Source organism: Mchenga conophoros, linkage group LG11 (assembly GCF_057382185.1).
Source record: "Mchenga conophoros isolate Kocher_MC1m ecotype Shallow Benthic linkage group LG11, M_conophoros_male_GT1.1, whole genome shotgun sequence".
NCBI lineage: Eukaryota > Metazoa > Chordata > Actinopteri > Cichliformes > Cichlidae > Mchenga > Mchenga conophoros.
In genome coordinates this window covers 26,694,561-26,719,915 of record NC_140536.1, presented here as the reverse complement: position 1 = coordinate 26,719,915, position 25,355 = coordinate 26,694,561, and the positions used below count along the sequence as shown (strand labels likewise).

At 43.1% G+C, this 25,355-nt stretch overlaps 2 protein-coding genes across 5 annotated transcripts; both read left to right on the top strand.

Moving 5' to 3' along the window:
* Window positions 1-318: 318 nt before the first annotated feature.
* Window positions 319-4,997, top strand: fdps (farnesyl diphosphate synthase (farnesyl pyrophosphate synthetase, dimethylallyltranstransferase, geranyltranstransferase)). Of its 2 annotated transcripts, XM_085292026.1 has the most exons (10): window positions 319-499; window positions 940-1,092; window positions 1,177-1,317; window positions 1,790-1,870; window positions 1,995-2,117; window positions 2,745-2,833; window positions 2,916-2,988; window positions 3,075-3,152; window positions 3,276-3,410; window positions 4,371-4,997. In XM_085292026.1, the coding sequence occupies exons 1-10, from the start codon at window positions 497-499 to the stop codon at window positions 4,569-4,571; spliced, it is 1,077 nt and encodes a 358-aa protein (XP_085148152.1). In that variant the 5' UTR covers window positions 319-496; the 3' UTR covers window positions 4,572-4,997. The 2 variants fall into 2 exon arrangements, with proteins under 2 accessions (XP_085148152.1, XP_085148151.1); XM_085292025.1 differs by lacking the exon at window positions 319-499 and having other exon boundaries at window positions 660-1,092.
* A 1,411-nt stretch (window positions 4,998-6,408) lies between these two features.
* On the top strand, window positions 6,409-24,604 carry rusc1 (RUN and SH3 domain containing 1). 3 transcript variants are annotated; one of them, XM_085292018.1, is made up of 12 exons: window positions 6,409-6,503; window positions 8,953-12,270; window positions 14,314-15,192; window positions 16,285-16,407; window positions 16,496-16,572; window positions 17,029-17,203; window positions 17,534-17,639; window positions 18,939-18,985; window positions 19,988-20,508; window positions 20,601-20,845; window positions 21,010-21,177; window positions 22,188-24,604. In XM_085292018.1, exons 2-12 carry the CDS (start codon window positions 9,072-9,074, stop codon window positions 22,351-22,353), a joined length of 5,706 nt encoding a protein of 1,901 aa, XP_085148144.1. In that variant the 5' UTR covers window positions 6,409-6,503; window positions 8,953-9,071; the 3' UTR covers window positions 22,354-24,604. The 3 variants fall into 3 exon arrangements, with proteins under 3 accessions (XP_085148144.1, XP_085148145.1, XP_085148146.1); XM_085292019.1 differs by having other exon boundaries at window positions 6,409-6,578; XM_085292020.1 differs by lacking the exon at window positions 14,314-15,192.
* The last annotated feature ends 751 nt before the right edge of the window (window positions 24,605-25,355 follow it).

The following is a 25,355-nucleotide window of genomic DNA, read 5'->3' as shown; positions in this document are numbered from 1 at the left end:
ACAAACTAGGATATAATATATTATTTTAAAAATACAGTATAGAAATTATCTATGTACTGAATAGGATCATATAATTTTCTTATATACTGTATACTACTGTGTACTATAATACAGTATAGAAATTTCTTCATTTGCTTTATCATACTCCTCTCTCCACTCTTGCCACCCCACTTAAGCTCCGCCTCTTCTCAAGTCCTATTGGTTAGCCATTGTGAAAGCCCATCCTGGTTCGATGCACCAAACCAATGAAACCCCTTAATGTCAAATGGAGCCTTTTAAAATCTCCGCCCATATTTAACCACTCGCAAGGAACACTGGGACATTTAGTTCGACTGCGGTGTAATAAAACAGACAGCAGCGTGATAGCAAACTACAGTCTGATATCCTGGTTTTAGGAGACGTTCACAGACTCCAGTTTGACAAGACTGAGAAAGTGAAGACCGGCATTTTATACTGTATTACATCGTGCAGTCTGGGATTACAGGACGGCGTTATTATGGTGAGTAAAGGCATTTGTATGAATAAGAAACATTTTCATTCGTTATGTTATAACTAGCCTAGAAGGCAGAGTGAATGAAGGAAAACGATGTAAGCTAAAGTCAGCAAACGCTTCTTTTCATGATAACGGAACTAGCTAGCTAATAATAGTTTCTCTTTAGCTTAATCCACTCTGCCGGATAGACCATTGCCTAGTAGTGTTAAAGTAACCTGGTAGTGTTACAGTCACCTGGTTGATCCTCATCTGGAGCAACCATGTGATTTACCTTTACCTATAGAAACGTTTGTTACTGGTCGGCACAATTGCACGGTTGAAGGGTAATGAGACGCTTGCTGAGCTGGGTCTCCAGTGCCCATAAAATTATCCGGACCGTTTGGCTGACCGTGTCCCCCCTCGGGCCAAGAAACACCTCTCACCTGCTGTGCATCTCGTCTTTGCAGGGAGACAGAGTTTGCAATGGGACGCACAACAAGAAGGCTCTGCTTTCAGACCCTCAGCTGTTTGAAGACCAGTTTGAGGAGCTCGTCACAGAGCTCACAGAGAGAGACTTTACAGATCCCGTGCTGGCAGACGCATTGAAAAGACTGAGAGAGGTAAGTATGTATGACTGGTCTCTTTTTTTCATTTAGCAGAGGGGGACAATGATATGTAGATGTTCATATGTGTTTTTGTTTGAGGTTTTGGTATACAACACTCCTGGAGGAAAGAGGAACCGAGGCCTTTCTGTGATTGGCTCACTCAGGGAGCTTGTCCCGCCCTCCCAGCTTACCCAGGACACCGTGCAGCGGGCTCTGTTGGTCGGCTGGTGCATTGAACTGGTGAGGGTTTGGTATGGCGTGCTAAATTAAAAGTCTGACCGTATTTCATTAATTTTTTACCCATTAAAAGTCAGTGTCGGTCACAGGTGATTTTAATTCTGTTCCAACCTAATTAAGCATTAAGATGTTAAGCTGCTTTAAAAGATTGCACTACATAGTTATGACCTCCTTTAAAGTCTGCAATCTTCAGTAGGGGCTTGGGACCACAATAAGCAGTACAAACAATATCATTACTACTTTAACCAGTAACTTTACACTATCCTCATCTGCAATCATGTTTAATCGTGATTTATCTTTAATCATTGTTGAGGCTGGATTTTACTAAATTGACAGGAAGGTAGCTGGAATATGCAGGTTGTGTGTCTTTAAAACTTTCTCTCACGAGCAGACTCTTGACTGTAGCTTTTAACACTTTGCACAAGTGCTACGTTTTCTAATTTAGGTGTTGCCGCTGTGTGTCTGATACTTGCAGCTTCAAGCGTTTTTCCTCGTGGCAGATGACATCATGGATGGATCTGTCACTCGGAGAGGGCAACCCTGCTGGTACAAGAAGGTGAGACTTAATATATTCCAGAAAAGGAGACTAGTATGAGTTTGTGCTGTGGTTATTTTCCCACTTCCCTCTGGTTACCTATATAAATCCTACCTATTGGTTTGCTTGTTTTTGTTTTTTTTAGGATGGTATAGGTCTGGATGCCATTAATGATTCCTTTCTGTTAGAGGGGTCAATCTACAGACTGCTTCGCAGATATTGCAGAGATCAGCCCTACTATATTCACCTCCTGGAGCTGTTCAACGAAGTGAGTCTTCTTGGCTGAAAGTGTGCTTGTGCATCTGGCAGCAAATTCATCACTTCGTTCGTAAAATGTATGCAGTAACGGCTCTTAAAAGCCAACTGAGAGACTGCTGAAGAGGTTATGACTGTGGTTACGCATGATTTCACTCAAATGTCCAGCTTGAGCAATATATTATTGCATAGTTAAATCCGGCTCAACACTTAGTCATCTTCAGCATTGTCCACTGTCCACAAACTACTCCTCAGAAAATGCAAAACATCCTTCAATCCATTTTCTTTACCGCTTATCCCGTTCGTGGCAGTGGGGAGGTGGCTGGAGCCTTTCCCAGCTGCCATAGAGGGACGAGGAAAAAATGTCCTTTACAACATTTTCCTCAAGCCAACACTGTCATCTTGCTGATGTGTGTTTTGTTCAGCCAACCAATTTAATCAGCCTGCATATTTAGATTGTCATACAAACTAACCACAAAATTTTCAACACAGTTTCCTAATTCTTTAATTAAAATCTCTCAAATTATTCATCAGCTGTCAAAACATTTGCTTATTAAGTGACCGAACAGTTATTTCAGAAACTCAAGTACTTGTGAGTTTTTACTTACCTTGTGTGTTTTCTTCTTTCTTTTCCCCTCAGGTCACTTTCCAGACAGAACTCGGTCAGGCTCTGGATCTCATGACTGCTCCACCCAGACAAATTGACCTCAACAGATTCACCATCGAAAGGTCAGAAGGGGAGAGAGTGTTGAAAGATGAGTGTTGTTTATTGCAATAAGTATTTATTTCTTTTTCTTTTTTTGTCTTTAAGGTATAAAGCAATCGTAAAATACAAGACTGCCTTTTATTCATTTTACCTCCCAGTGGCAGCTGCGATGTATATGGTGAGTGTGTCAACTTCATGTTGCATAAAAATGGAGGTAAAATAATACAGCTTTAAAACACTCTTTGTACCTTTTTTCTTTTCCAGGCAGGAATCAACAGTGAAGAAGAGCACAGCAACGCCAAGCACATCTTACTTGAGATGGGGGAGTTCTTTCAAATACAAGTAGCTACTTTTCCTCATCATTGACCTTCATAGCATAATATTTCCCATTCGTTAGCTGCACGTGTTGCATAATACGCTGCTGACTATTCTGTTTTAATGACCATCTGATGTATTCTGTCACAGGATGATTACTTGGACTGTTACGGTGACCCTGCTGTGACAGGAAAGATTGGCACAGACATTCAGGACAACAAATGCAGCTGGCTGGTTGTGACAGCCTTGGAAATCATGACTCCTAAGCAGAGAGAAGAACTAGAGGTTGGGCCTCATTAAATAAATGCTTCTCTTCTGATCACGTAAAATTTATAAATATGTGTCAGAGTTGGGTTGCCACTGTGTAGAATTTTCATTTTGATGATGCTTAGCTGTACGCGCTCTTGTTTTTTATCCTTTAAATGTGCATTTGTATGGTTGTTAGTTTTAAAACTTTTCGTTTTTAAATCAACTGATATAATGAGCAAAATAATAATATTAACCGTATTAATACATTATGTTGCAGAGAAAGTAGCAATCTCTCTATCTAGCCCTGTCCCTTACATTCTTGTAATATTACTTTGTAATTAAGGGGGGGATTTTGAGTTAACATAGCATCTCATCTAGAGAGAATTTTCATACGGACAAGAGAGTAACCACTGTTTGTGTATACTGTCGTTAGACTCTGCAGTAGGATAGAATAAACATCTAGATCTGCTGCCGGGGTAGCTTCATTATTCATGTCAGCTGGTTGCAGAAATTAGTCCTTGGCATCGCCAGATGTTGCTAGGGCCTCAGTCACATGCCATAGAGATCAGTCAACGGTTACACTCTATTGTCTGCTTGTTGTACAACAAGTTGAGATACATCCAACTACAACAAACTACACAGCAACTTGATTTAGTGCTGGCAGTTATGCAGCTCTATGCTCTAAAGCTCGCATTGCTGGCTTGCGTCTTCTATAAGAAATCAATACTAGTTTCTGGTGGAGTAGTGGTTCAGCTCTGTTTGCGTCATATGATATAAAATTGCTAATCTTACCCTTAACTTTTCTTACTAGCAGATATTCAATGTTCTGGGCATCCAGAAAATTCCCCTGACGTATGTGATCATTGGTACAGTTTAAGTCGGTATTAAAACGTCTACACCTTTAATTCTTTGACGTTCATCTGTTCCCACCTTGTTTAGACTCATGACTAGAGTCATTTGTTAGTGTTAACAAGTTCATTTTGATCTCCTCCTCAGGGATGTTATGGACAACATGATGAAGCCAGTGTGGAAAAGGTCAAAGCACTGTACAACAGCCTGCAGATGCCATCATTGTACCAAAAATATGAAGAGGAAAGCTACCAGCGCCTCCAGAAACTCATCGCCAGCCACGCACAAAACCTTCCTCACTCTGTTTTCCTCAATTTTGCCCAAAAAATCTACAAGAGAAACAAGTGAGAGGGCTTGCTGCTTTGTAGAAAATATGTTAACAGCATCAAATACACAAGTCTGGTGACTCTTATGAATACGCACAAGCAGGTCCTCACTTATTTAAATAAAGTGTTTCAGACTTCAGCAGTGTAACTCAGTCAGGACTTTGTTTAATAGACGATGTCCTCTGTCAGAGGAATCTGACTGATAGAAGGATAACTTTGGAGTGAATCACAAAGGGTCTGATTTAACTTCAGTGTGCCTGAACTGAGGAACACATGAGAGGGATGATGGATTAATGTTTTTTTGATTGCATAATAAATGGGTGAATGCTGATGGCAGAGGACAGATGATGAAAACTGACAAACTGTTCCATATGTTTTATAGTGTTTAAAGTCCGTACTAGCCAAGAATTTATTGCTTTTAATAAATAATATATAGTGTATGAACAAACATGGTTGTGTACATTTCATCTTTTTGTGTGGTGTTATGTTGTTTAAAGAGACAGGATTTTTTTTTTTTTAGCACAGCTTTTCCAAACATCCTGGTTTTATTTTGTATGCTTGCGTTATTTTACTTTCCTCACACAAATCAAAATTATTAACCACCATGATGCTAATAGTCAATGGTGTGTCCAATTTGCAGCCTGTAGTCAGTTCTAGTTTTCACAAAGCCTCACATACGTCTGAGCAATCTCAGCCCAGCTCTCAAGCTCCTCCAGATTTGATGGTCTTCCCGACAGATTTACAAAGTCAGGGCTTTGTGCAGACCAGTCTGTAATGTTCACTTTGGCCATCTGGAAGCAGTTCTTCAACAGAGGCAACAAATGTTTTAAGTCACTGTCACCTTGGAAAACAAAGCGATGACTGCTTGAGGTTTTCTTCCAGAATCTTCACATATCCTTATTTCTTTGTGATTCCTTCCACTTTCATGAGATTCCCAATTCCAAATGCACTGAAGCATCCCCACCATGATGTACCCCCAATACGGGTGTTCTTTGGGTTGTATTTCTCTCCCTTCTTTCTCCAAACATAAGCAGCATCCCTGCTCTAGATTCAGCTCATCTGAGGAAAGCACTCAGCATATTTAGCATACTTTAGTCTGACTTCAAAATTTCTCGCAGTTTTTCTTTCCAGAGTGTTTGAAATCTTTTGCTTCCTACGTCTACGAGACTTGGTCTGTATTGTGTGGCTCCCTTTGAATTTCTTGATGATACTTCTCACTCCAGTTCTTGACACTTGGATATGCTGTGATACTGTTTTATATCCATCTACTGCTTTATCAGCATGAATAAGTCTTTTTCTCGACTCATAACTGATATCTTCTGTTTTTGGCATGATTTTTACTCAAGTGACGACTCAAACCCTTGCTGACATTTTTATACTGTGTTTAACTTGGAGGATAACCGTCAGCTTGAGCTTTGAGCACTACAAAATAATAGCATGTCATTGCACAGCAGTGGTTCATGATATAGCTCAATAAAAAGATCCGTTTTTCAGCGGGCTAATAATTTTGGTCATGGTATTTGTTTCTGAAATAATTTTGTTATTATGTACAAATAGAAATAATTGTGTGTGTGTGTGTGTGTGTTGGGAGAGGATAATAATTTTGTCCTTTTCTATATGTATTTAAATTGCAGTTAAACGCAATTAAATATGACTTTTTTATATGAGTTAATTTTCTGTTAAAGAAATCACCAAATGCATAAATCATGATAATTGGGCGGTGAACACTTGAGACTCATTATTTTAAGGAGGCAAAGCTAAAAAGGACTATAGATTAACTGAATGTGATGATAAGGCGAGGGGTAAGGGGTGTGGTTTGATCGGGGGAGGTGGGGGGATTTCTGGATGCTCGCGAGAAGACAGATGCTGAGGCTATTCGAGATTCACATTCTCACGGACTGGGGATGTGAGAGAGCCCGACGAGATGGAGACCTTCATCCATCTTTATCTGAATGTGAGTCAAGTGCATTTTTATCAGCTTTATCGTGCATGTAGATGTCTTTCAAGCGAACCTGCATGAGACAATCGGGTAAGAAAATCCTCCTCTTACCCCCCCGAGACTGCGTAGGATAAGACAATAAATTCCTCTGTTCGCGGTGGCATTTGTCGGATTAGATAGCTTTGCGTAAATACGCAAATAACTGTTTTGTCTGTTCTAATTGTAGTGTGAAAATGATGGTTTTTGTCTGAGTTGTAATAGGGGCGTATGGGCCCGTTTATCAGAGCGATGCGGGTTGGAGGTACTCCCCTCCTCCCTCCTCCACCCATCCACCCCTGTCTCCATCAGCTCAGTGGGATCAATAGATACAGGGTTAAACTCTGAGCACAGGACGGATTGCATTACATATGACGGTATGCTGTGTTTTATATTTTATTTCAAGGCTTAGTTTGCTAAGGGCCATCCCGACGGAGGCCCAGCAGTGTAAACAGGCACTCCAGTGATTTATATTCTTCAGTGATGTGAAGGGCACTGTGGAGGAATATATGAGCAATAGCCTTCAGTAGATGGGCTTTTAAAAAGCAGACTGGGTGTTGTTCTCTACCGCTGAGTGATTATTTCATGCTCCACTTAAATGTATGTGTGTTTTCTTTGTTATTTACGATTTGTTTCTTTTGATCCAGATTTCCATGAATATCATAGCCCAGTGAAGACGAGCATAACTGATGACAGTTATCAGACTATAAATTAGCTGACAATTATTATTACAAGGAGAATCATTTCATGTGTGTGGGTGGGTGTTTGAATAGTTGGGTGTTGTGTGACACCAGCAGATGAAAGGAGCCGTGAAGGTATCTTGCAGAAGCACTGCATACAAATAGAGAAGCTCTAAAAGTATCTATTTAGCTGCAAGATTGCAGGAATTAAGTATTCGAAATTTTGTATGGAAGACACCACCTTCTGTATTACACTATTATCACCGTTTGCATCATCTCACCATTATGACAATGTAATTTTTTGTTTATGTGGATATTATTATTCCCAGGGACGCTGGAGCTTATCCCAGATATTGTAGGGTTCACTCTGGACAGGTGCCCAGATCTGAATAATATTTTTGATCATATTAATAGTCATTTTAAGCCCTAACATACATTTTATATGTTAGGGCTACATTTTTCCAAACAGATGAGTCCCAGCTGTGGTCTTTAGATGTCTCAGTACCTACCATAGTACCTCTAAATCTTATTCCTAAGGTGTCAGAATATTTAATATTTTAATATCTAAATATATTTATATAATATTTAATATCTAAAGCTGTCAGAATATTTAATTTTTGGCTTTAAGAATAATTCTGCTAGTCTAAATAATAGAGCTACTTTTAGCTGCTCTCTCATTCACAAGGGGCCGACACAGTGAGTAGCTCTTCATGTTTAATTTGGCAGATTTCCTTCCAGGATCAAACCGGAAATCTTTCATTTTTTTTAGGCAAAGATGTAAACCACTGCCACATTAGAGAGCCAGTTTGCCAGTATAAAAAAAGTCAAAAAAATTATTTGCATTTTTTCTCAAGAAAAAGTCCCTTTGATTTGTATCCACAGCATATGGTCAGGGCTTATCAATGATGACTAAGACCTCACAGGGTTAAATGATTATTTGATTATGACTCTTGCTGATTCACTTTCAGTGAAACTGACTGCTGGAGAGGCTGTGGGATGGAAAGAGCAAATCTTTTCCATATATTTTTTTGACGATAGGACAGAATGGCATTTGGATATCTAGTTTTCAAATCTTATATTTAAGTACCATCACACCGGCTTATATATTTCTATCAAACCTGTAATGATCCTGGTTGCTCTGCATGTGTTAGCAGATTTGTTTGACTTCCTGCAGGAAAAACTAACCTTTATTTGACCTGTTTATATTTGATAAATGCTTGAAAGGATGTAGTAAATAATAATAAAAATTCAAACAATGTAAACCAGACTTTGTGTGAAAGTGTACAGTTATAATTTAACACCGTGTTACACAGCAGTGTAATCTGCTGCACTTGGTTTTAAATATTTTATTTGTTTGTTTGTTTTTTACTTTTGGTTGGTTTTGCATTTATTGTTTGGATTGGTATGCTCACCTTTAATACTAAAAGAAAAAAATCCCACCTCAACACACACACACACAGAGGAATTAAAATTAACTACTAAGAGTTCTCAACGTATTTATTTTAAGGGGCAATGCTTGACAATGTGCTACTCTAACTGTGAGTCACAGTGTGTGACTTCCCGGGCTGTGATAATTACAGAACAGAAAACCCTCAAAAGCAGTTGCCTTTTAATGAATAGTCTCGATGATGGGTTCGCTTCAAAGCTTAAACCTAATATGCAAACATGTGTAGAGTAAGAAATCGCTCTGCGATGAGCAGAAGCTGCTCGTATTTGTTATTCACTGTGTGTCTTCTTTGATGTTACAGGATCTTGGGAGTCACGCCAAGATGTGACTGTCACGGCGCGTCATAGTTTGGAGGCTCTACAATACTTGTTTCCATAGCAACAGAAATATCAGAATATCCAAAAAAGTCCCATTCCCACAATGCAGTCCTCTCAGCCGCCGAAACCGCGGCGCTTTGACGTCAGCAGACGGACCAATAACTTAGCTGCACCAAAGTCTCACGGCCCTGGGTTTCAGAGGGAGGATAAAAACATGAACACAATCACCACGCCGTCCCCACGCCGGGCCACCAAGGGTCCCACTGCTCCCTCCAGGACCAGAGTGGGCGTACAGCCTCGAGCTCCAGTAAGCCAGTCCAGGTTAAGCTCACAGAAACAGGGTTCTACTGTCTCTAAACTAGCTAAACCCAAACCCAAGAATGCCCGTGCATCTGCAGCAACTCAAATTGTACCCGCAGCGGATCCGCCTCCTCCGCTTCCCTCGGTTCTTCCTGTTGACCCGAACTGCAACGAGCCGAGCCTCCCGTGTCTATGCTGTGATGGCCGATCCCCGCAGGACAACAACAGCATGTTCAACCACAACCACAACAACAACAACACCATCTCCCTCAGACATCAACTGCAGCTACCGCCTCCACCGGCCCCGATGCCCCTGAGGCAGGATGGGACCGGGGCCAAGGAGCAGGCACAGGCAAAGGCCCAGATGGAAATTTCTGCCTGCCCTGCTGCCAGTCTGGAAAATGAAGAGAAGATTTCAGATGAAAACACTGAAGTAGACAATAAGAAAAATGCAAAGGTGGAGGAAGATGATGAGGAAGAGAGCAGCGGGGATATTGAGATTGATGATGAAGAGGACGATAACGATGACGATGAAGATGATGACACCCTGGTCCCCTCGTGCTGCGACTGTCCCCCCTCCCTCCTGGAGTTCTCGCTCTCCTCTTCTACCTCCTCTTCCTCCACTTCCATCAGCTCCTGTTCTGATCTGGAGTCTGACTGTGCCGATCAATCTGCCTCCATCTGCTCTTCCCAAGATCAAGACAATCTGTCCGTCTCTCTTTCCTCCAAAGACCACTCTCTCCTACAAGGCCCTGATAGCAAGCCTCCTGCTCGCTCACCTCCATCCCTCCCTCTGAACCGAAATCCCTTCTGTTTAACATCTCATTCCCCGAGTCCACCTTGCTCCCCAGATGAAGGTTACCCTTCTGCGCTTGACTCACCTTCCCCTGACTACTTAGGAGTCAAAGATGATTCTGAGGTCACCAAATTAGGCTTGCTTGACTTTCTAGAATCGGTCGGAGAATTTGGGAAAATGGAGCGGTTCAGCCAGGTGATCCAAGTGGCTCGCTGGGATCTGGACGGGGAACAGCACTGGGATGTTCTGCGGGATCGCTTAGATCACCTGGATCGTTTGGAAAAGGTGAACAGGGAAGTAAAACTGACCTACATTGCCAGACTCCACGAGAAGGGACTTGATCTTGGAGATCTGGATGAGCAGGACCTTTCGGATGTCATGGATGAAATGGGCAACATTGACATTCCCTGGAAGCTGTATAAAACACATGATGGAACGATGGGAGAATCTCAGGAGTTTTCCGATGCCGGGGTCGACTTAACCGCTCCGTCAGACTGTGAAGATCCCCTCGTTCCAGATTCCCTCACACCTTCCCCTGTTGAACCGCCACCTAGACCCCCAAAACCTCCAGCGCGACATGCCAGCGTGAGCTCGGACCTCCACACCTACATAAATATCAGCAGAGAGACCACCTCCATTGCTGTTTCCACCTCTCCTACATTGTCTACCTTCTCACCTAACTCCTCATCCCCCACATTCACCACTTTTAGGTGTGAGAAATCCCTACCTTCATCTCCACCATCCATTCCTCCTCTCCCTGCTTCTAAGCCAGTTCCTTACCTCACTCTGTATACCACCCCTTCTCCACCTCCCTCTATCCCCACCCCAACACCTCCTATCCCTCCACCTCGAAAGCGACACCTCGCACGGAAGGAAGCGCAGCGCCTCGCGGCTCTTCAAGCCGAACAGGAAAAGACCCCCATGTCCCTCCCCCCACCTACCACCCGCCCCCCACCACTCCCTCCTCCACCTGTTATCTCAGTCTCCTCTTCCTCTCCTCCTGCCATACCACCTCCACCTGCGCTGCCTCCTCCACCATCCTTCCACGCATTGGATGTAGAGATTCGGAAACTGCTCATGCTTGCTGGACTTACCCAAGCTGAGCTCCTCAAACTCAGCCCTGAGCTTGGTGTCTGTGTCGGGGGGTTAGAAGACGAGGGAGATGGAGATAATTTCATGAAACCGAAATCTCTGGAGTCGCAAGAGTTCAGTCTGCGGTACAGAGAAGAGGAAAGTGAGCCTGACACACAGCTGGTGGCCAGAGATCAATGGGTTGGCACTGAAAAGTTGGAGGGAGATCAAAAAGCAGATATAGCTGAAGAAGGCAAAAAGAAAGAGGAGGGCAGAGACACACAGAGAACAACGTCATTTACTGAGATGGCAAGGAGAAGGAAGAAAAACACTGGCTTGGCATTCGACCAGTACTACAGTTTAAGCAATACACATGAAGATAAAGCAAAGAATGTGAGCTTTGGGGCTTCCCGTTATTCTGCTGAGCCACCAGAGTCACCGCCGCCTCCTCCTCCCCCTCGCCCTCTGCCACCCATTCCTCCATGTTTGCCATCCCTCAAAGTCAGCACTCTGCCCGCCAACTCTGAACAACCTGAGCGTTTTGATTGGCTGATAGCATTCACACCTGAGTGTGAAGCCCCACCACAGCTGCCACCCCTAGAAAAGAGAAAGGCATATGTGGAAACCCAAAAGAAGCCCAATTCGTCAGGTACCTCTCCAGGGTCAGCTCCAAAGGTCACAACCTTTAAAGAGTTGCGTTTCCGCAACAAGAGCTCCTCTCCTCCGACTAAGGTGATCATTGAGCCCGATCCTGACCCCACAATAATCACTCCAGATCCAGATATACTCTACAACTTAAAGTGGAGGAAACATAAGGAGGGAAGTGATGGCAGCCAGTGGGAGTACACCTCTCAGGCTCAGGCCCTCTTCATGCAGCCGCCGCCAGCCCTCACCTCAATGGCTGCTCTGCAGGAAATGCTCCAGAGAGCTGATAAGGAGGGGGGGCAACTAGAGTTGTGCCCATCACAGAAGATTGGCTGCTCAGTCAGTGACAGCAGCCTGTGGACCTTGGGCAGAGAGTGGGAGGGGGAAGAAATTAAGAAGGAAGAAAAAGAAGGGAAGGACAAACTAAAGGAGGAGGTGGAGGTGAGAGGACAAGCTGATGGAGGACGGACTTTTGAATCAAGAACTTCAGGTGAGTGTGATTTTAGTGGTAGTAAATTGGAAGTTATATTCAATAACACAAAGTACAGTCCTGCCTGTGCATGTGCATAGAAGAAAGTAAACACACAAAAATAAGTCAGAGCAAATTGGATGACAGAACAGATCTGGGACGGGCAGATGATGGAGAGGAACAGATGGGGAAAAGGCACGCTCACAGTCGTCTTGCTCAGTTCTTCAGTGATGCACAAATAATATCCTTTGACATTACAATGAAAAGAAACAGAAAGCCAAGGGAAATGAAAAAAAAAGTACACTCATTTGTGGAAATGATAAATGGAGCCACGGAAGAGAGATGGAGCGGGAACATGAGTCACTGAAAAGGATGATGCAATGATGCGATGGCAGGGGATAAACAGGGTGATTTTAGATAGGGGAGTAAGAAATGTGAACACAACAGTGAGAGATGGAAGAATATAGTGAGGCTAGTGAAGGTAATATGAGGAGAAAGGGGAGGTTGGAAACTTTCCAGCCAGTATTTCCTGTACGGGTTATCAGTGTGTGATGTCATCACAGACTTATTCAATTATTCATCCACTCTTCAGATTGAGGGGGAGAGGAATAATGGAGCTCACTCACTTTAAATCGGACTTTTTCCTGTTTCCTGTTTTTGTTTTTTTCTTTCTTTGTTGGCATCCTGAAATATTTTCCTTCTCCCCTCTCTCTCTGCTTCTTTAATAGTTTTGAATCCCAGTTTTGGGACATTTATGTGTTTTTACTTATGCTGTCTCCACCCCAACACCCCACCCTTTGCTCCCTGCAGCACAGATAGCTCAGATCAGGTTACGTAGCTCATATGGTCCTACATTAGGCTACATTAAAACTAAGTTGTTCATGTACAGCAGGGTGTTTAAAACCAAGACTGGATAATTTTTTCTAAATGATTTATAGGTTAAAAATTTATAGGTTAAAAGTTTCAGATCTTTTCTCAAAACCACTGCAGTGAGGTAGGTTTGGGGGATAGGTGTATACACCTTTAAGAGCTGAAGGGGTGGATCTTAGTACATGGACCAATTACTGCCAGCCAGGGTCAGAAAACTAGGAAGTATCATGTATTTGTTGCAGTTCAGACACAGCTCAAGTCTAACCAAGGTATGGTTGCTTTCTAGCTCCTTTTTTAGTTTAAGGTAAATACAGTGTAACGAGAGTCGGGGTGCCACTCTGAATTTCCACAAAGGCGGGCCTGATGATTGAGCAGAAAGGAACAGAAATCTGTTATCTGTTGACTGACTCAGCAGTACAGTTTTTGCTGTACTGGTGGAGAAGGGAGGGGTGGTGGGGAAGAAGGTAGAGAGAGATAGAAACTGAAAGCAGAGAGTGAGAGAGAAGGTGATCCGGAGGTGATGACAGCACGCACTGCAGTAAAGTACAAAACGTTTAGCAACACCAGTCACTGACTGTGGTTATCACTCATAACTCTCAGGTGTCAAACAGAAATCTGATGTCACAAAGAAAACGTGGATTCTTAACACGTGTTGTAGTAGGATGACTCTTCAGGAATGGCATTTTAATTATGATGAATTAAGCGAGTGAATGACAGACCGAGTCCTTCTACCGTGCAGCTGTGAGACTGCTCCGTAATTATTCTTTTACAGCCTCCGTGTCATTTCCTGTCATGTCAGACCCCTCCTAAGCGAAAGACTGTGTTTATTGCTCTTCATAAATCAGCTCCATTGACTTCTATGCACCGTCGGTGTGTAACTGTCAATCAGACGTTTGACTGGAATAAATACTGCATGGTGTTTTGAAGATGACTGCTAGAATACACATGTGCATTTTTTCTCTCAACAGACACTAACATGTTCTGCATCTCTCTCTCCTTCCCATTTCTTTGCCGCCTCTTTCTTACTTTTATCTTCCTTGTTTTTCTCACTTATCCATCCTGTTTGGTTTGTTTCCATTCGGTTGTCTCCATTTTGGCATCATCGCTCCCTCATTACCATTTATGCTTGTGCGTCTGCCCTCTCCACCCGAACTCCTGCACTTTTTGGCCTTGCTCTCCCTTTGAACCGAGCAGTTTCCTCACCCCCGCTCTCCCTCGCCCAGTCCTCCCAACCCTACTTCCTCCACACCGCTATCCCTTCCTTTCGCCCAGGCTACTGTTACTCCCACCCCCTTGCAGATCCCAGGCCCCACAGTCATGTAGGCCAAGGGCCCACAGACACACACAGAAACACACGGTGGACTCCTGCTGTCCACTCAGCTTGTATCCACAGAGATGAATCGAGCTCTGGGTTTAAAGATGAATCCCCGGCTGCTTTTGGTGTAGAGTCTCCACGTGACTGTGGGGATAAGTTTAAGCAAAACACACATTCAGCTTACCAATATAACAGCGATCCCAAAACCAATGAAAGGGACTTTGCAACTGAGTCAATCTGCAATCTTGACTCCCTTTACCAAAGTGATTCAGAGAAGCAGAATGATGCCAACGCCGTGTCTGTTAGCAGCACCGCTGAAGCTCCAGGTTGCACCACACCGTATAAGAATATCGATGTTATGATGATGTATTCAAACAGCATTGGTGCTAGGGATTCGATGTATTCAGAGAAGCGCTCACTCTCACACACAGACCAGGTCAGCATCAAGGCTAGGACATCCAAAGATCTCCCTCCCCTCCCCACCTATTACCTGTACCACCCTAAGAACTGCCCTCTTCACAGGGGGGCTCCCCCCCGCCTCTCTCCTATCGGAGCCCTCTCCCCTCCCCATCGCTCCGGAGCACCCCCTCCCGGTGCAGCAAGCTCCTCCCTCAGCTCCCCGCTTTTCCCCCGCTCGCACACCTTGCCTGCCCTCGCTGCTCCCCTCTACTATCCAAACCTCTACCCTCCTATACCGCCCAGGGCGCCCCCCCTACCCCCAAAACTCCACCAGGCTCCTCTGCAGTCACGCGTGGCGAGTAAGATCTCTCTCTCTCTCCATACATCTTACACTTTTTCTCCTTGTCTGACATCTCGCATGTCTGTCTATCTCTCTGTCTGTCTCTATTTCTGTCTCTCTTCTCTCGCCTGGATGTGGTGGCCTACACGCTTGTGTCACCTATGGCCCCGGGGGTTTGCAGATTTGAAAGAACTAGGTAACTGTAGCTGTTTTATATATCAGAAGGTGCTTCCCTGCAGGCCATCTGATACGTCTTATCTGCTCTGTCCTTTCAAATCCGCAAAGGGCCTTCAGAAGGGTAACAGCTGTTTCTGTCACAAGGTGTCTAGAGTCACTCTCATCACTGTCTCTCTCTCTCTGTCTGTCTTTCCTCACCTGTCTGTCTCTTTGTCCCGATATTGTTCTTGTCGTCTTTTTGTTTTTGCATGGTGTACCCACACAGACACGTGCATTTCATGCAAAGCGAACCTTAAGTAGCTGCTTGATGATGATGTGATGCTAATAAATAAATAAAGTTTTCATTTTTATTTGTTCTGTGTTCGGTTAAGATCCACGGCATCCTGTCCATTGTACACATTTGCATTTATCGATCTAGTTTATATAAATACATTTATATAAACAGCAAAATGTACTTTACACCTACCCTTTGCACATGGATGTACTTTCTTCTGACCTGGTTCTTGTGGTAGTTCCTACACTTGTTTGTTCCTAGCTCTGCAGTTCCTCCGTGTATGCCTATATTAAGTATGTGAGTATTTGTATAACTGTGTTTGTGTGAGTTGAGGTTAATTGCATGGGATCCTGTTTAGCCCTGAAGCAGACAAAAAGTTGTGTTCACAGATCCAGTTGTGAAAACCTCATCACAGTAATCCTACAGGATGTGCTCGCTCACTGTTTGTCGTCAGCAGTAACGACTGCTTCCATCTGCTTCTATCTGGCTTCTTCATTGCTTAACTGCTCCTGCTAATAATGCTAATATTTTAGTTGTTTTGTTTCTTTTGGTGGCGATTCATTTTTTTTTAAGTTTGTTAATTTGTATTTTTTTTATCACTTGCATACAAAGTAATTGCGATATATATTTATTTGGGGTTTTGTTTACCATCGCTGTCAGCTGTTCGCAGTGTCTCATTCGCTGGCTCTGTGCTGAAGACAGACACACCCTGGATGGGCGAGGATGTGAAGCATCCAATGAGAGGTCTTGGCCTATCCTCTCTGTGCCTACAGGAAAAGAAAGGTGGGGTTGGATGTACATGTGCAGGATGTGCGTTTGTTTGTCTGTGCACGCTCTTCTAACCAGCTTTACACCCGGTTCTCCTCTCTAGCCCTGGTAGGCGCAGTTAGTGTGGCAGTGGAAGCCATATTGGCCCAGTTCAGTTCTTCAAGGACTGTGGTTCAGAAGGTCAGTACCTGCTGGTTTGATGACAGTAGCTAGAAGGACTGTGTGCTTTTTCATTTTTAGTCACCCTTTATAATCTATGTTTTTTTGGCTAAACTTCATGGTGTATTAAATTCATTATGTACCTTTGAAAATATTTCCCCTCTTCCTTCTTGTTTTGACTATTGTGTGCCTTCCTCCAGTCTTCCTCAGTTAACAGGGTACTAGAGTATCTTAAGATAACCCAGTTTCTTAGTCACAAGAATTTCTTTGTCAACTTGCTGCTCACTCACCACCCAAATCATCCCTCATTACATCATGTTGATCATCATCACACAATCCCCCTTTTCCACCCCTCCCTCTCTCTTTGAGTCATCCTTTTCATCTTCTTGTCCAATCGCTGCACATCTTCCTTCTCACCAAACACCCATTTTTTCCCCCCCCAAACCGTGCTCCCTTCCTTTCTTCTCCTCTCCTCAGGCCTTATCAGGAGACAGCGCTATAAATCCATCACTGGGCCGTCTGGTGCTGCAGTGCCTCTGCCCCGCCCTCCACAGCTTGCTGACTGATGGCTTGAAACCCTACCAGAGTGACCTGATTGCAGGCAGAAGGCCAAACTCTGCTTGGAGTCTGGTCCAGGCTTCAACCAGGGCAGGTAGCATATCATGCATCATAGCCGTGGATATTAAAAATCAGATATTATCCTGTTGTTCCTCTTGAGGTTTGGTTTCCTGGTTGATAGTGATAAACTCTGCAATTCGTCTGTCTCCACTTTTCTCCCACATCAGTCAATACTTGTTGAGTTTATCGTCTAAAATGCTGAATAAAGTGAACACCAGGACACAGATATTGATTGGCCTACGAGTGCCAAGCTTCACAGCAATTTTTCACTCACTTCTGTAAGGTCCTTCATTGATCTCTCTCTCTCTCTCTCTCTCTCTCTCTCTGTGCATTTTATCCTCTTCCTCCCAACCGATCTTCCAAGGTCCTAAAACTCATGCCTTGTTCAGTCTGCAAGTTCGAGTTGGAGAGCTACCCCAGCTCAGACAGAGCAAACACAGGTTCAACGCATTCCTCCTCGGCCTACTGAAGTAAGCAGTGGCTATTAACAATCCTTGATCTCCACTGACGACTCGTTTAAGAGCATGCTATTCATTTTATTATTGCACTCACAAGGCCAGATTTACTAATGGTTCTGCGCAACCACAAAACCATTTTGTGGCATTCATTTACCTCATATACCTCAAATTGCAGTAAATTGAACATAGAAAAAAGACTTGTTACATTTTGTGCCTGGTGTTGTTGTGATAGTTGCATTAGCAGTGTTCATTTATTTGGAATGACAGGATACCAGTGTGAGTACGTAACGACATGGGTGGATGGGTCAAAGTTGTGAGTGTGTGTAAAAGGTTCGACTACATCCTGTAACTCTTCGCTCGGTCTTAACTCTGCACGCTTAGATCTGAGCTCCACATATTTGTGGTCCGTAGTAATACTGGTATTTTGATGAAGTGGAGCCTAACTTAACCAAACTGAAGTGAACTGAAGAGTCCTGATGTTAAATAGGCAACAGGGTTATATTTTAGAGTGAGCTGATGGTTTTCAGTGTTTCAGGCATTTAGTCTCATTTCAGTTTATTTATTTATTTTTGCTCCTCTCTATCAGAGCTGTTACATACCATATTGGAATGTGGAGCTGAAATGAAAACGGGATCTTTGTTAATGTGTTAGAAAAATGTCTTCATCTTACAATATGTAATATTGACTGAAATAGGTATTTAGCGCTTCATACAGCCTGCAGGAAACAAAAAAGCAGATCATGCACTTGCATAGCGGCACAGTAACAGTATCTTCAGTAAGACACCAACAATAAATAGTGATTTGTGTTCTCCTACACATGGTGCAGGTCAGCTGTTACACATAGTGTGTAGTAACGCAGCTCTCGTCTGCGCTCCACCGGAGTCTCAGTCCTCAGGTTCACACTCAGTCTTCAGTCATTTCTAACAGTGGAGTTCAACCTTATATTAAAGATATTGTCTCTCCTCCAACTGCTTGTCATTTTCCTGAATTCTCTCACTGTTTTCAGAGAGAAACACTTGAGTAAAACCTGTACTTGCACTGTTTTACTACACCCTCATCGAGGCTGCTTGTTTTTAACCTGCTAATTTGTGCTGCTCTTGCAGAATGCTGAAATCAACTGCCTGCATTCTTGTTTATAAATTAGCACATTGTTAGTAGATCACCCACATAACTTTCCACTCACATGGGCGCATTTCTGCATTTGGTAATTTGCTCCACTTAGTAAATCCGGCCTAAACTGCATAATAATTTCTGTGCACGTATCTTCTTTGTATCCTCGTTACTCATCTTCTTTCTGTTTTTGTCTCGTAGTACCAAGCTTCTTGACTTCTGGCTGTCTTACCTTCAGTCTTGCAGTGGTAAGTTTTCCTCTCTTCTAGCATTTGTTGCAGTTATGAGCAGGGTGCAGTTTGCCAGGGTGGGGATGCAAATGCAGGGGATTTTCCCCTGTTTGATGAATAAATGAAATGAACTCAGAGTATCAGGAGACCGCTTGCCTGATCAGTGACTTCAGAATTTCCTGCAAAGGTGAGCTCCACAGCAGCTGCTGTGACGGGCTGATTGAGAAGAGCAGTCACGCGTTCATGTAAAAAGAACCTGTCCACAGTTCAAAGTTAGAGCAGGTGATTTGCGACACTGTAAGACGAGGTTACAGAAGAAAACAGGTAAGTGTTGAGAGAGAAAGGGGGAAGACACTCAGCAAAGGGCTGTGGGTCAGACTCAACCTGTGCCACCGAACACTGACCATAGGGTACGTGGTCACCTGCTGAGCAACCAGACTCATTTTTACACATTTTTTAACTCTCAAACTCGAAGATCTCCAATTGATTCAGTAAATGAATCATCCAGAGAGAAGGAAAGCGAAGCACTTCAGATGACGCGGGAAAGCAGAAAAACTCTTTCATCAAAGCAGGCTGTTTTCTTGATGTAGGTATATGCTATACAGGACTAATTAATATTTTTCAAATGCAGCATTTTGTTCTGTTGAAATTTGTACGTATTTCTTTTCAAATATTGAAGCTTAATGGCAAAATACTATTAATTGGATTTGGGACCTTATTCTTGCATGTCAAACCTTTTATACGGCTGCATTTGATCGAGACGTAAACATTAATATTTCTCTAGAGGCTGTTAATATTCCTCATATTAATTTCATTGAAAAGAATTCATGAGAATATTCTTGTAAAAGCTGTGGACATGTGTTTACGTCCTGAATTTGTTTAGTTGGATTCTCTAAACGATACATTGACAGCAGCGATAAATGCCATTATTTTCATGTCGTGGTGCAAATCTGGTTACAAGCATAAATGTAAATACTGAAACTGACCTCTCTCTCTCTCGCGCGCGCTCTCTTTTCTCAGATGTGCTGGAGACCTATTACCACCCCACCTCTTTTATGCGTCTGTCGCAGACCGCCTGCCAGCCTCTGTTTGAGGAGCTGCTCCTTGTGTTGCAGCCTCTGAGCCTGCTCACCTTCAACCTCGACCTGCTCTTCCAGCACCACCATTTAGAGCCAGAGAGTCACAGGCCAGAGATCCCCAGCCCTCCCTTTCCGGATCCTGGATCCCAGCTTTCAACAAATGAGACAGCAATAAATGGGTCTCAATCCAAAACTCCAGACAGCAGATACAGTGAAAGCCTCTCAGAAGTAGACTTTGGAAGCCCAGATCATCAGGCAGCTAAAGATGCTAAATCATCACCTGTGACTAATTCAGATAATGGAGGATCGGCAGCGTCAACAGATACCAGTTTTGGACCCACAAAGGCTTCAGTCACTCAGGAGGAGACGAGTCCTCAACTGTTGTGGGTCCAGGAAAAAGAAATTGAAGATTTGCCTCCTCCTAACGTTGAGGAAGACAGCCTCGCTCAGCAGGCAGGACAGGTAGCCACAACTGTTCAACTCCTCTGCCTTTCTATTCAACGATGATTGTGTGATTATGCAGAAATTAATTTATCTGTTTTTTTTATTTACAGGTAATTCAACAAGGATGGGGTGCTGTGGTGCGCTGGGGAGGCCGACTGAGTCAGAATCTGGCTGAGTTGAGCCTCTCTGCAGTGAAGAAGGATGAGATGAACACAGATCTGCCAGATCTCCAGGCTCAGGCAGGAAGCGACTACACTCCAGTCAGCGGTAGTACTCAGGTTCCCTGGGGTCTGGGCCGGCTCTTTGGAGCCTCCAAAACTCCCACCAGCCCGACAGGTCACACACAACCAACCAGGTCAGTCATTAAATATGTAATAGTTATTATGTAGTCTAGACTACAGAAATTGGTTTTACTGATAATCAATCAATTGAATAAATTAAATTAAATCAGCTTCTGAAGACAATTGTCTGTGACTCATGCCTGTTTGTAATTTTCCAAGTTTCTGTAATTTTCCTCAGACGTCCCTCTCAGTGGTTTGCACCCGGTGTCACTGCGCTGACCCGAATGGTGAGCAGCAGCTCCACACCAATGCTGAGAAAGATCCCCGAGACTCTGGGAGAGACCGGATCAGAGTCCGAGAAAGATGTCGACACACTGGAGATGAAAGACAAACCCAGACCACTCAGGTACAGCAGACATAAAGTGATGGCAGTGATGGATAAGGAGCAATGACACAGCATTGCTGTTTTCTCACTGTTACTGTTGCAAGCGCTGATTCTGTTTCCAAGTTTTAAATACATTTATATGACCTATATTGGCCTTTATAATGTAGACCAGGGGTCTCCAACTCCAGTCCTCGAGAGCTACTGTCCTGCAGCTTTTAGATGCGTCCCTACTCCAACACAGCTGAATCAAATGGTTGGATTACCTCTTCAGCACGCCATCAAGTTTGGCAAAGGTGATAACAAGCCATCCATTTGATTGAGGTGTGTCGGAGCAAGGATGCGTCTAAAAGCTGCAGGACAGTAGCTGTCGAGGACTGGAGTTGGACACCCCTGATGTAGACTGTCTTTGTTAAGTGAATGGTAACATCTCAAAGCCCAAAACTGGCAAAAATCAGATGACAGCAGTGTAATTTTGGGTCAGACCTTTACACAAGTGGGATCCTAGTCTGCATATGAAAGATGGATCCAACTTCAAGGTATGAGTAGTGATACCAAGCTAGTGCCTCAAATCTGCATGCTCTCTTCTCATCTGAGAAGCCCCATTGTTTACACGCCTGTGACAAAAAAAATTGACCCGTGATGTCAGTAAGTTGTCCCAATGATTTTATGGTCTCAATCGCTGGTTTCAAGTCAAATTTTACATTTCCATCCAGAGTAAATTAGATGATAGGGTTTGTCTGCCTTCTGAGTGTGCAGTGTCCTCTATTTTTCACCCAGATCTGGTTTCAAAAGACTAATATGGTCACAGTGGGTGACACAGTTATTTTTATGTCTTTTCTTTTGCAAATCAATATTTTTCCCCACTGATAAGGGCGGCAGGGGTTATACCAGAGACACCAGAATAGCTGCTGTTATCAGTCTGAAGTCTTGTAAACGGTGACTCATCCCGTCTGACATTATACGCTGACGTTACTCTTTGTGGCTGGTGTAAACGTCGATCACTGCGGCTGAGACAGTGTCTTCTGTCCCAGGTCTGTGCGAACGCTGTGTGACCACGCTGGATCCGGTTCCGAGCTCAGCTTCCGCAAAGGGGAGGAGCTCGTGGTGTTAGGAGGCGTCGATCAAGACTGGATTCGCTGTCGTCAGGGAGACAAAGAGGGGCTGGTACCTATTGGCTACACCTCTCTCATCATGTGACCATAACTGCTGCACTTAATCAACACTAAAAAAATCAATAAATAATTATAAAATATATATATATATATTTTAGGTGAGTATTGAGAGGTTATGGTAAGGCTGCACTACTCTGAAAGGGATATTTCACACAGGCTCGGTTACAGTTTGAGTTAAGGGCATAACACCATCTGTTGTGCTTTATGTGCATCAGAGGCAATCTGCAGCCCCCCCCCCCCCCCCCCCCCGTTATGAACATATTGGAGCTTTTCCCATCACAATCATTTCAGTTTGGTAGCGTTCAACTAATAGATTTTAGCAGCAGGAATTGAGCAGATGGTGCGAAATAATGACTCGACTCAAACTTGGATCATTTCAAACCAGAAGACCTTTGATCCTCGAGTGAATTATCCCTTCAAATGCCTTTTTTCTCCATTTCCGCCTTGCTTGCCGGCCGCTGATCTGAAAGCGATCGCCAAAATTCTTTGCAGTCTGTCACACTCGAGTGCGTTCAAATCAGCGGCTATCTGTCGCGAGGAGGCGGCGGTCGACAGCCTGGCTGCAGGTCGTCCAGTGGGGAAAGCATGTCGGAGTAGTGGGCCGTAGCTCCTGTTGCATACTGCGTAGTAATGTAGTGAACTGTAGCTGTGTAGACCCGTTCTATTGACCTTTTACCCTTATTGACCTCTCATCTTTCTCACCTAGTTTATGTGTGTTTGACATGTTTCTGCTATTTGACTGTATAAATATACATATAAAAATATATATATATAAATATATAGCTATATAAAACGAGATTGATATTACCAAGATAGATAGAAAGGTAGATAAATATGAGAAAGTAGCAGCTTAAGGCTGCAGCCGTATTGATGGAGTGATTATTCATCTTTACATTTGCAACAACATGAAGCGGATGTCATACATGCAAAAACAAATGAATATGTGTTTATTTTAAGTATGCAATCCAGTATCTTCCCTATTGTGCGCTTTATGTATTGCCATTGTCATCATATTCATAACATGATTAAATTGAGCTCATACCTTTTAAACTCTGTATGCACTGTAATGTACCACGAATGCTCTGAATGAAAACATCTTAGATATCCCACAAAGTTATAGACGACAGCGACCTGTAGCCAGAATCTCACAGAGCCTCCGTGGGTTTTAGCAAAAACCCTCACAAAAGTCTGCCCCGCTTTCTCGGCACTGTCTGAATTTCAAATGAACGCAGTGAGAAAAACCCCAGATGTGATGTCGATTCATAAATGCTACAAGTCTGTGGGTTTGGTGGCTGGTCTTCACCTCGTACCTCAGCTTTTGTATTTATCTTAACCCCATGTTTGCCGATCATAATCATTGATATTAATGGTAGTGGTAGCAGTGGAAGTGATTCGTTTGTTTTGTTGTTGCTTAAATGAAAAGAAAAAAAAACCTGTTGTTTTGTGTCACATAATTATTAGTTATCTGTATCTATGACTATGCATATATTTAAATGCGCAACTAGAAGTGTGTTTAGTTTGTTATAAAGTCGATTTTAATTTGATGTTATCATGCAAGAGGAAACCGGAAGCATAAAACGATAAGTGCTTAAATTAAAAAAAGAAGGAGGGCGATTTTTAAGCGGCCAGGAAAGGCTAACGCTAAAGGACCTCTATTCAATCAGCAGGAAAGTTCCATTGCTATTGATCAATCAGGGAAAAGATCAGTTCTGCAGAGTTTCAGTGTAGCATGCGATTGCTGGCAACAGTCCAGTAGCATTAACTTAAACCAGTGTCATAACTCATTATCAGGAAAAAAAAATGCCAACACAAGTGATTAAAAGAAATAAAAGAAACAAAGTCTAGATACAGATAAAATATCAGTAGACACATTTAGTTTGTTTCTTTCCGATGTGAGATTAAATGCATTTGTTTAAAAGCTATTTATTTATGGGATGTATTATTTATTGATCTTGAGGTTTCTGAAAGGAATAGCTCGCTAATTATCCGGGTTTTTCGTGTGCGAAAATGCACGCATGGCCGTGTGTATGTGCGTGTATGTGAAGTGAAAGCAGAGATGAGTTCGAGCACTTCTCTGTCAGCGCATCCTGCACTTTCACTTGTGTGTGTGAGTGACAGTTAGTTCTGTTCCTCCCTCTCCTCTCTGGTGTCATGTAGCCCGTAGACATCCCGTTGTCCTACTGTTGCGTATAGAGTGCCCCTCTAGTGTCAGTCACTGTTCAGCTCCTGCATGTGCTTGTTTGTAAATACACCAAATAAAATATGTATAAACCAAACATGATCACCTGTTGGAGTCATTTTTTTTTTTGCACTATAGTTCATGTAAAATCCCCTATTAAGCCAGAACCTCAGCTCTATACTGAAGAGAACCTGTTTATGTGTTACAATGGTGGATGCTCAAAGTAAGCATGCTAAAGTTTAAAATAATGAGATTATTTTATGTGGAGGTAGTGAATGAGCCATAATCTCAGTTCAGTCAGGTTTTTCTGGATCTTTCTTGGATCTTCATGTTGTCATGGAGAGGGGATGCCCTTAATTAAGACATCTCAGGGACACAGCTCTGACTGTGAGGACAGCAGTCCATCTAAACAAGGTCCAGTGTAAGATAAATAAGGATTATTTTGAACTCTGAGCCATGGACTTTGCATGTTTCTTAATATCGATTGCATTTCATTTATTTGTTGATGTCTGAAATGTGCAAGATTACAGAGGAAATGAGGAAAGCTCATAATGTAGTATCCTGTAAAAACAACAACAATAATAAAAAAAACACAAAAACTTTTTTAAGCTCCTGAGAAATCATAATCTTCCCACTTTATTTACTCAGATCAAGATCTCTGGGTGTCTTTTGGACGTTCTGAAGGGCAGAAAGAGGAGAAAACGTCTCCAGGGCGAGCTGCAGCCCTCCCCCATCTTGTAACCGTTTCTGTGGTAGCGTCCTCCTTTGTGGGTCATTATGGAGGACAACACATTGTGAGATATACAATCTAACGCCACTAGATAGCACTGTTAGCTCAAGCTGATGTT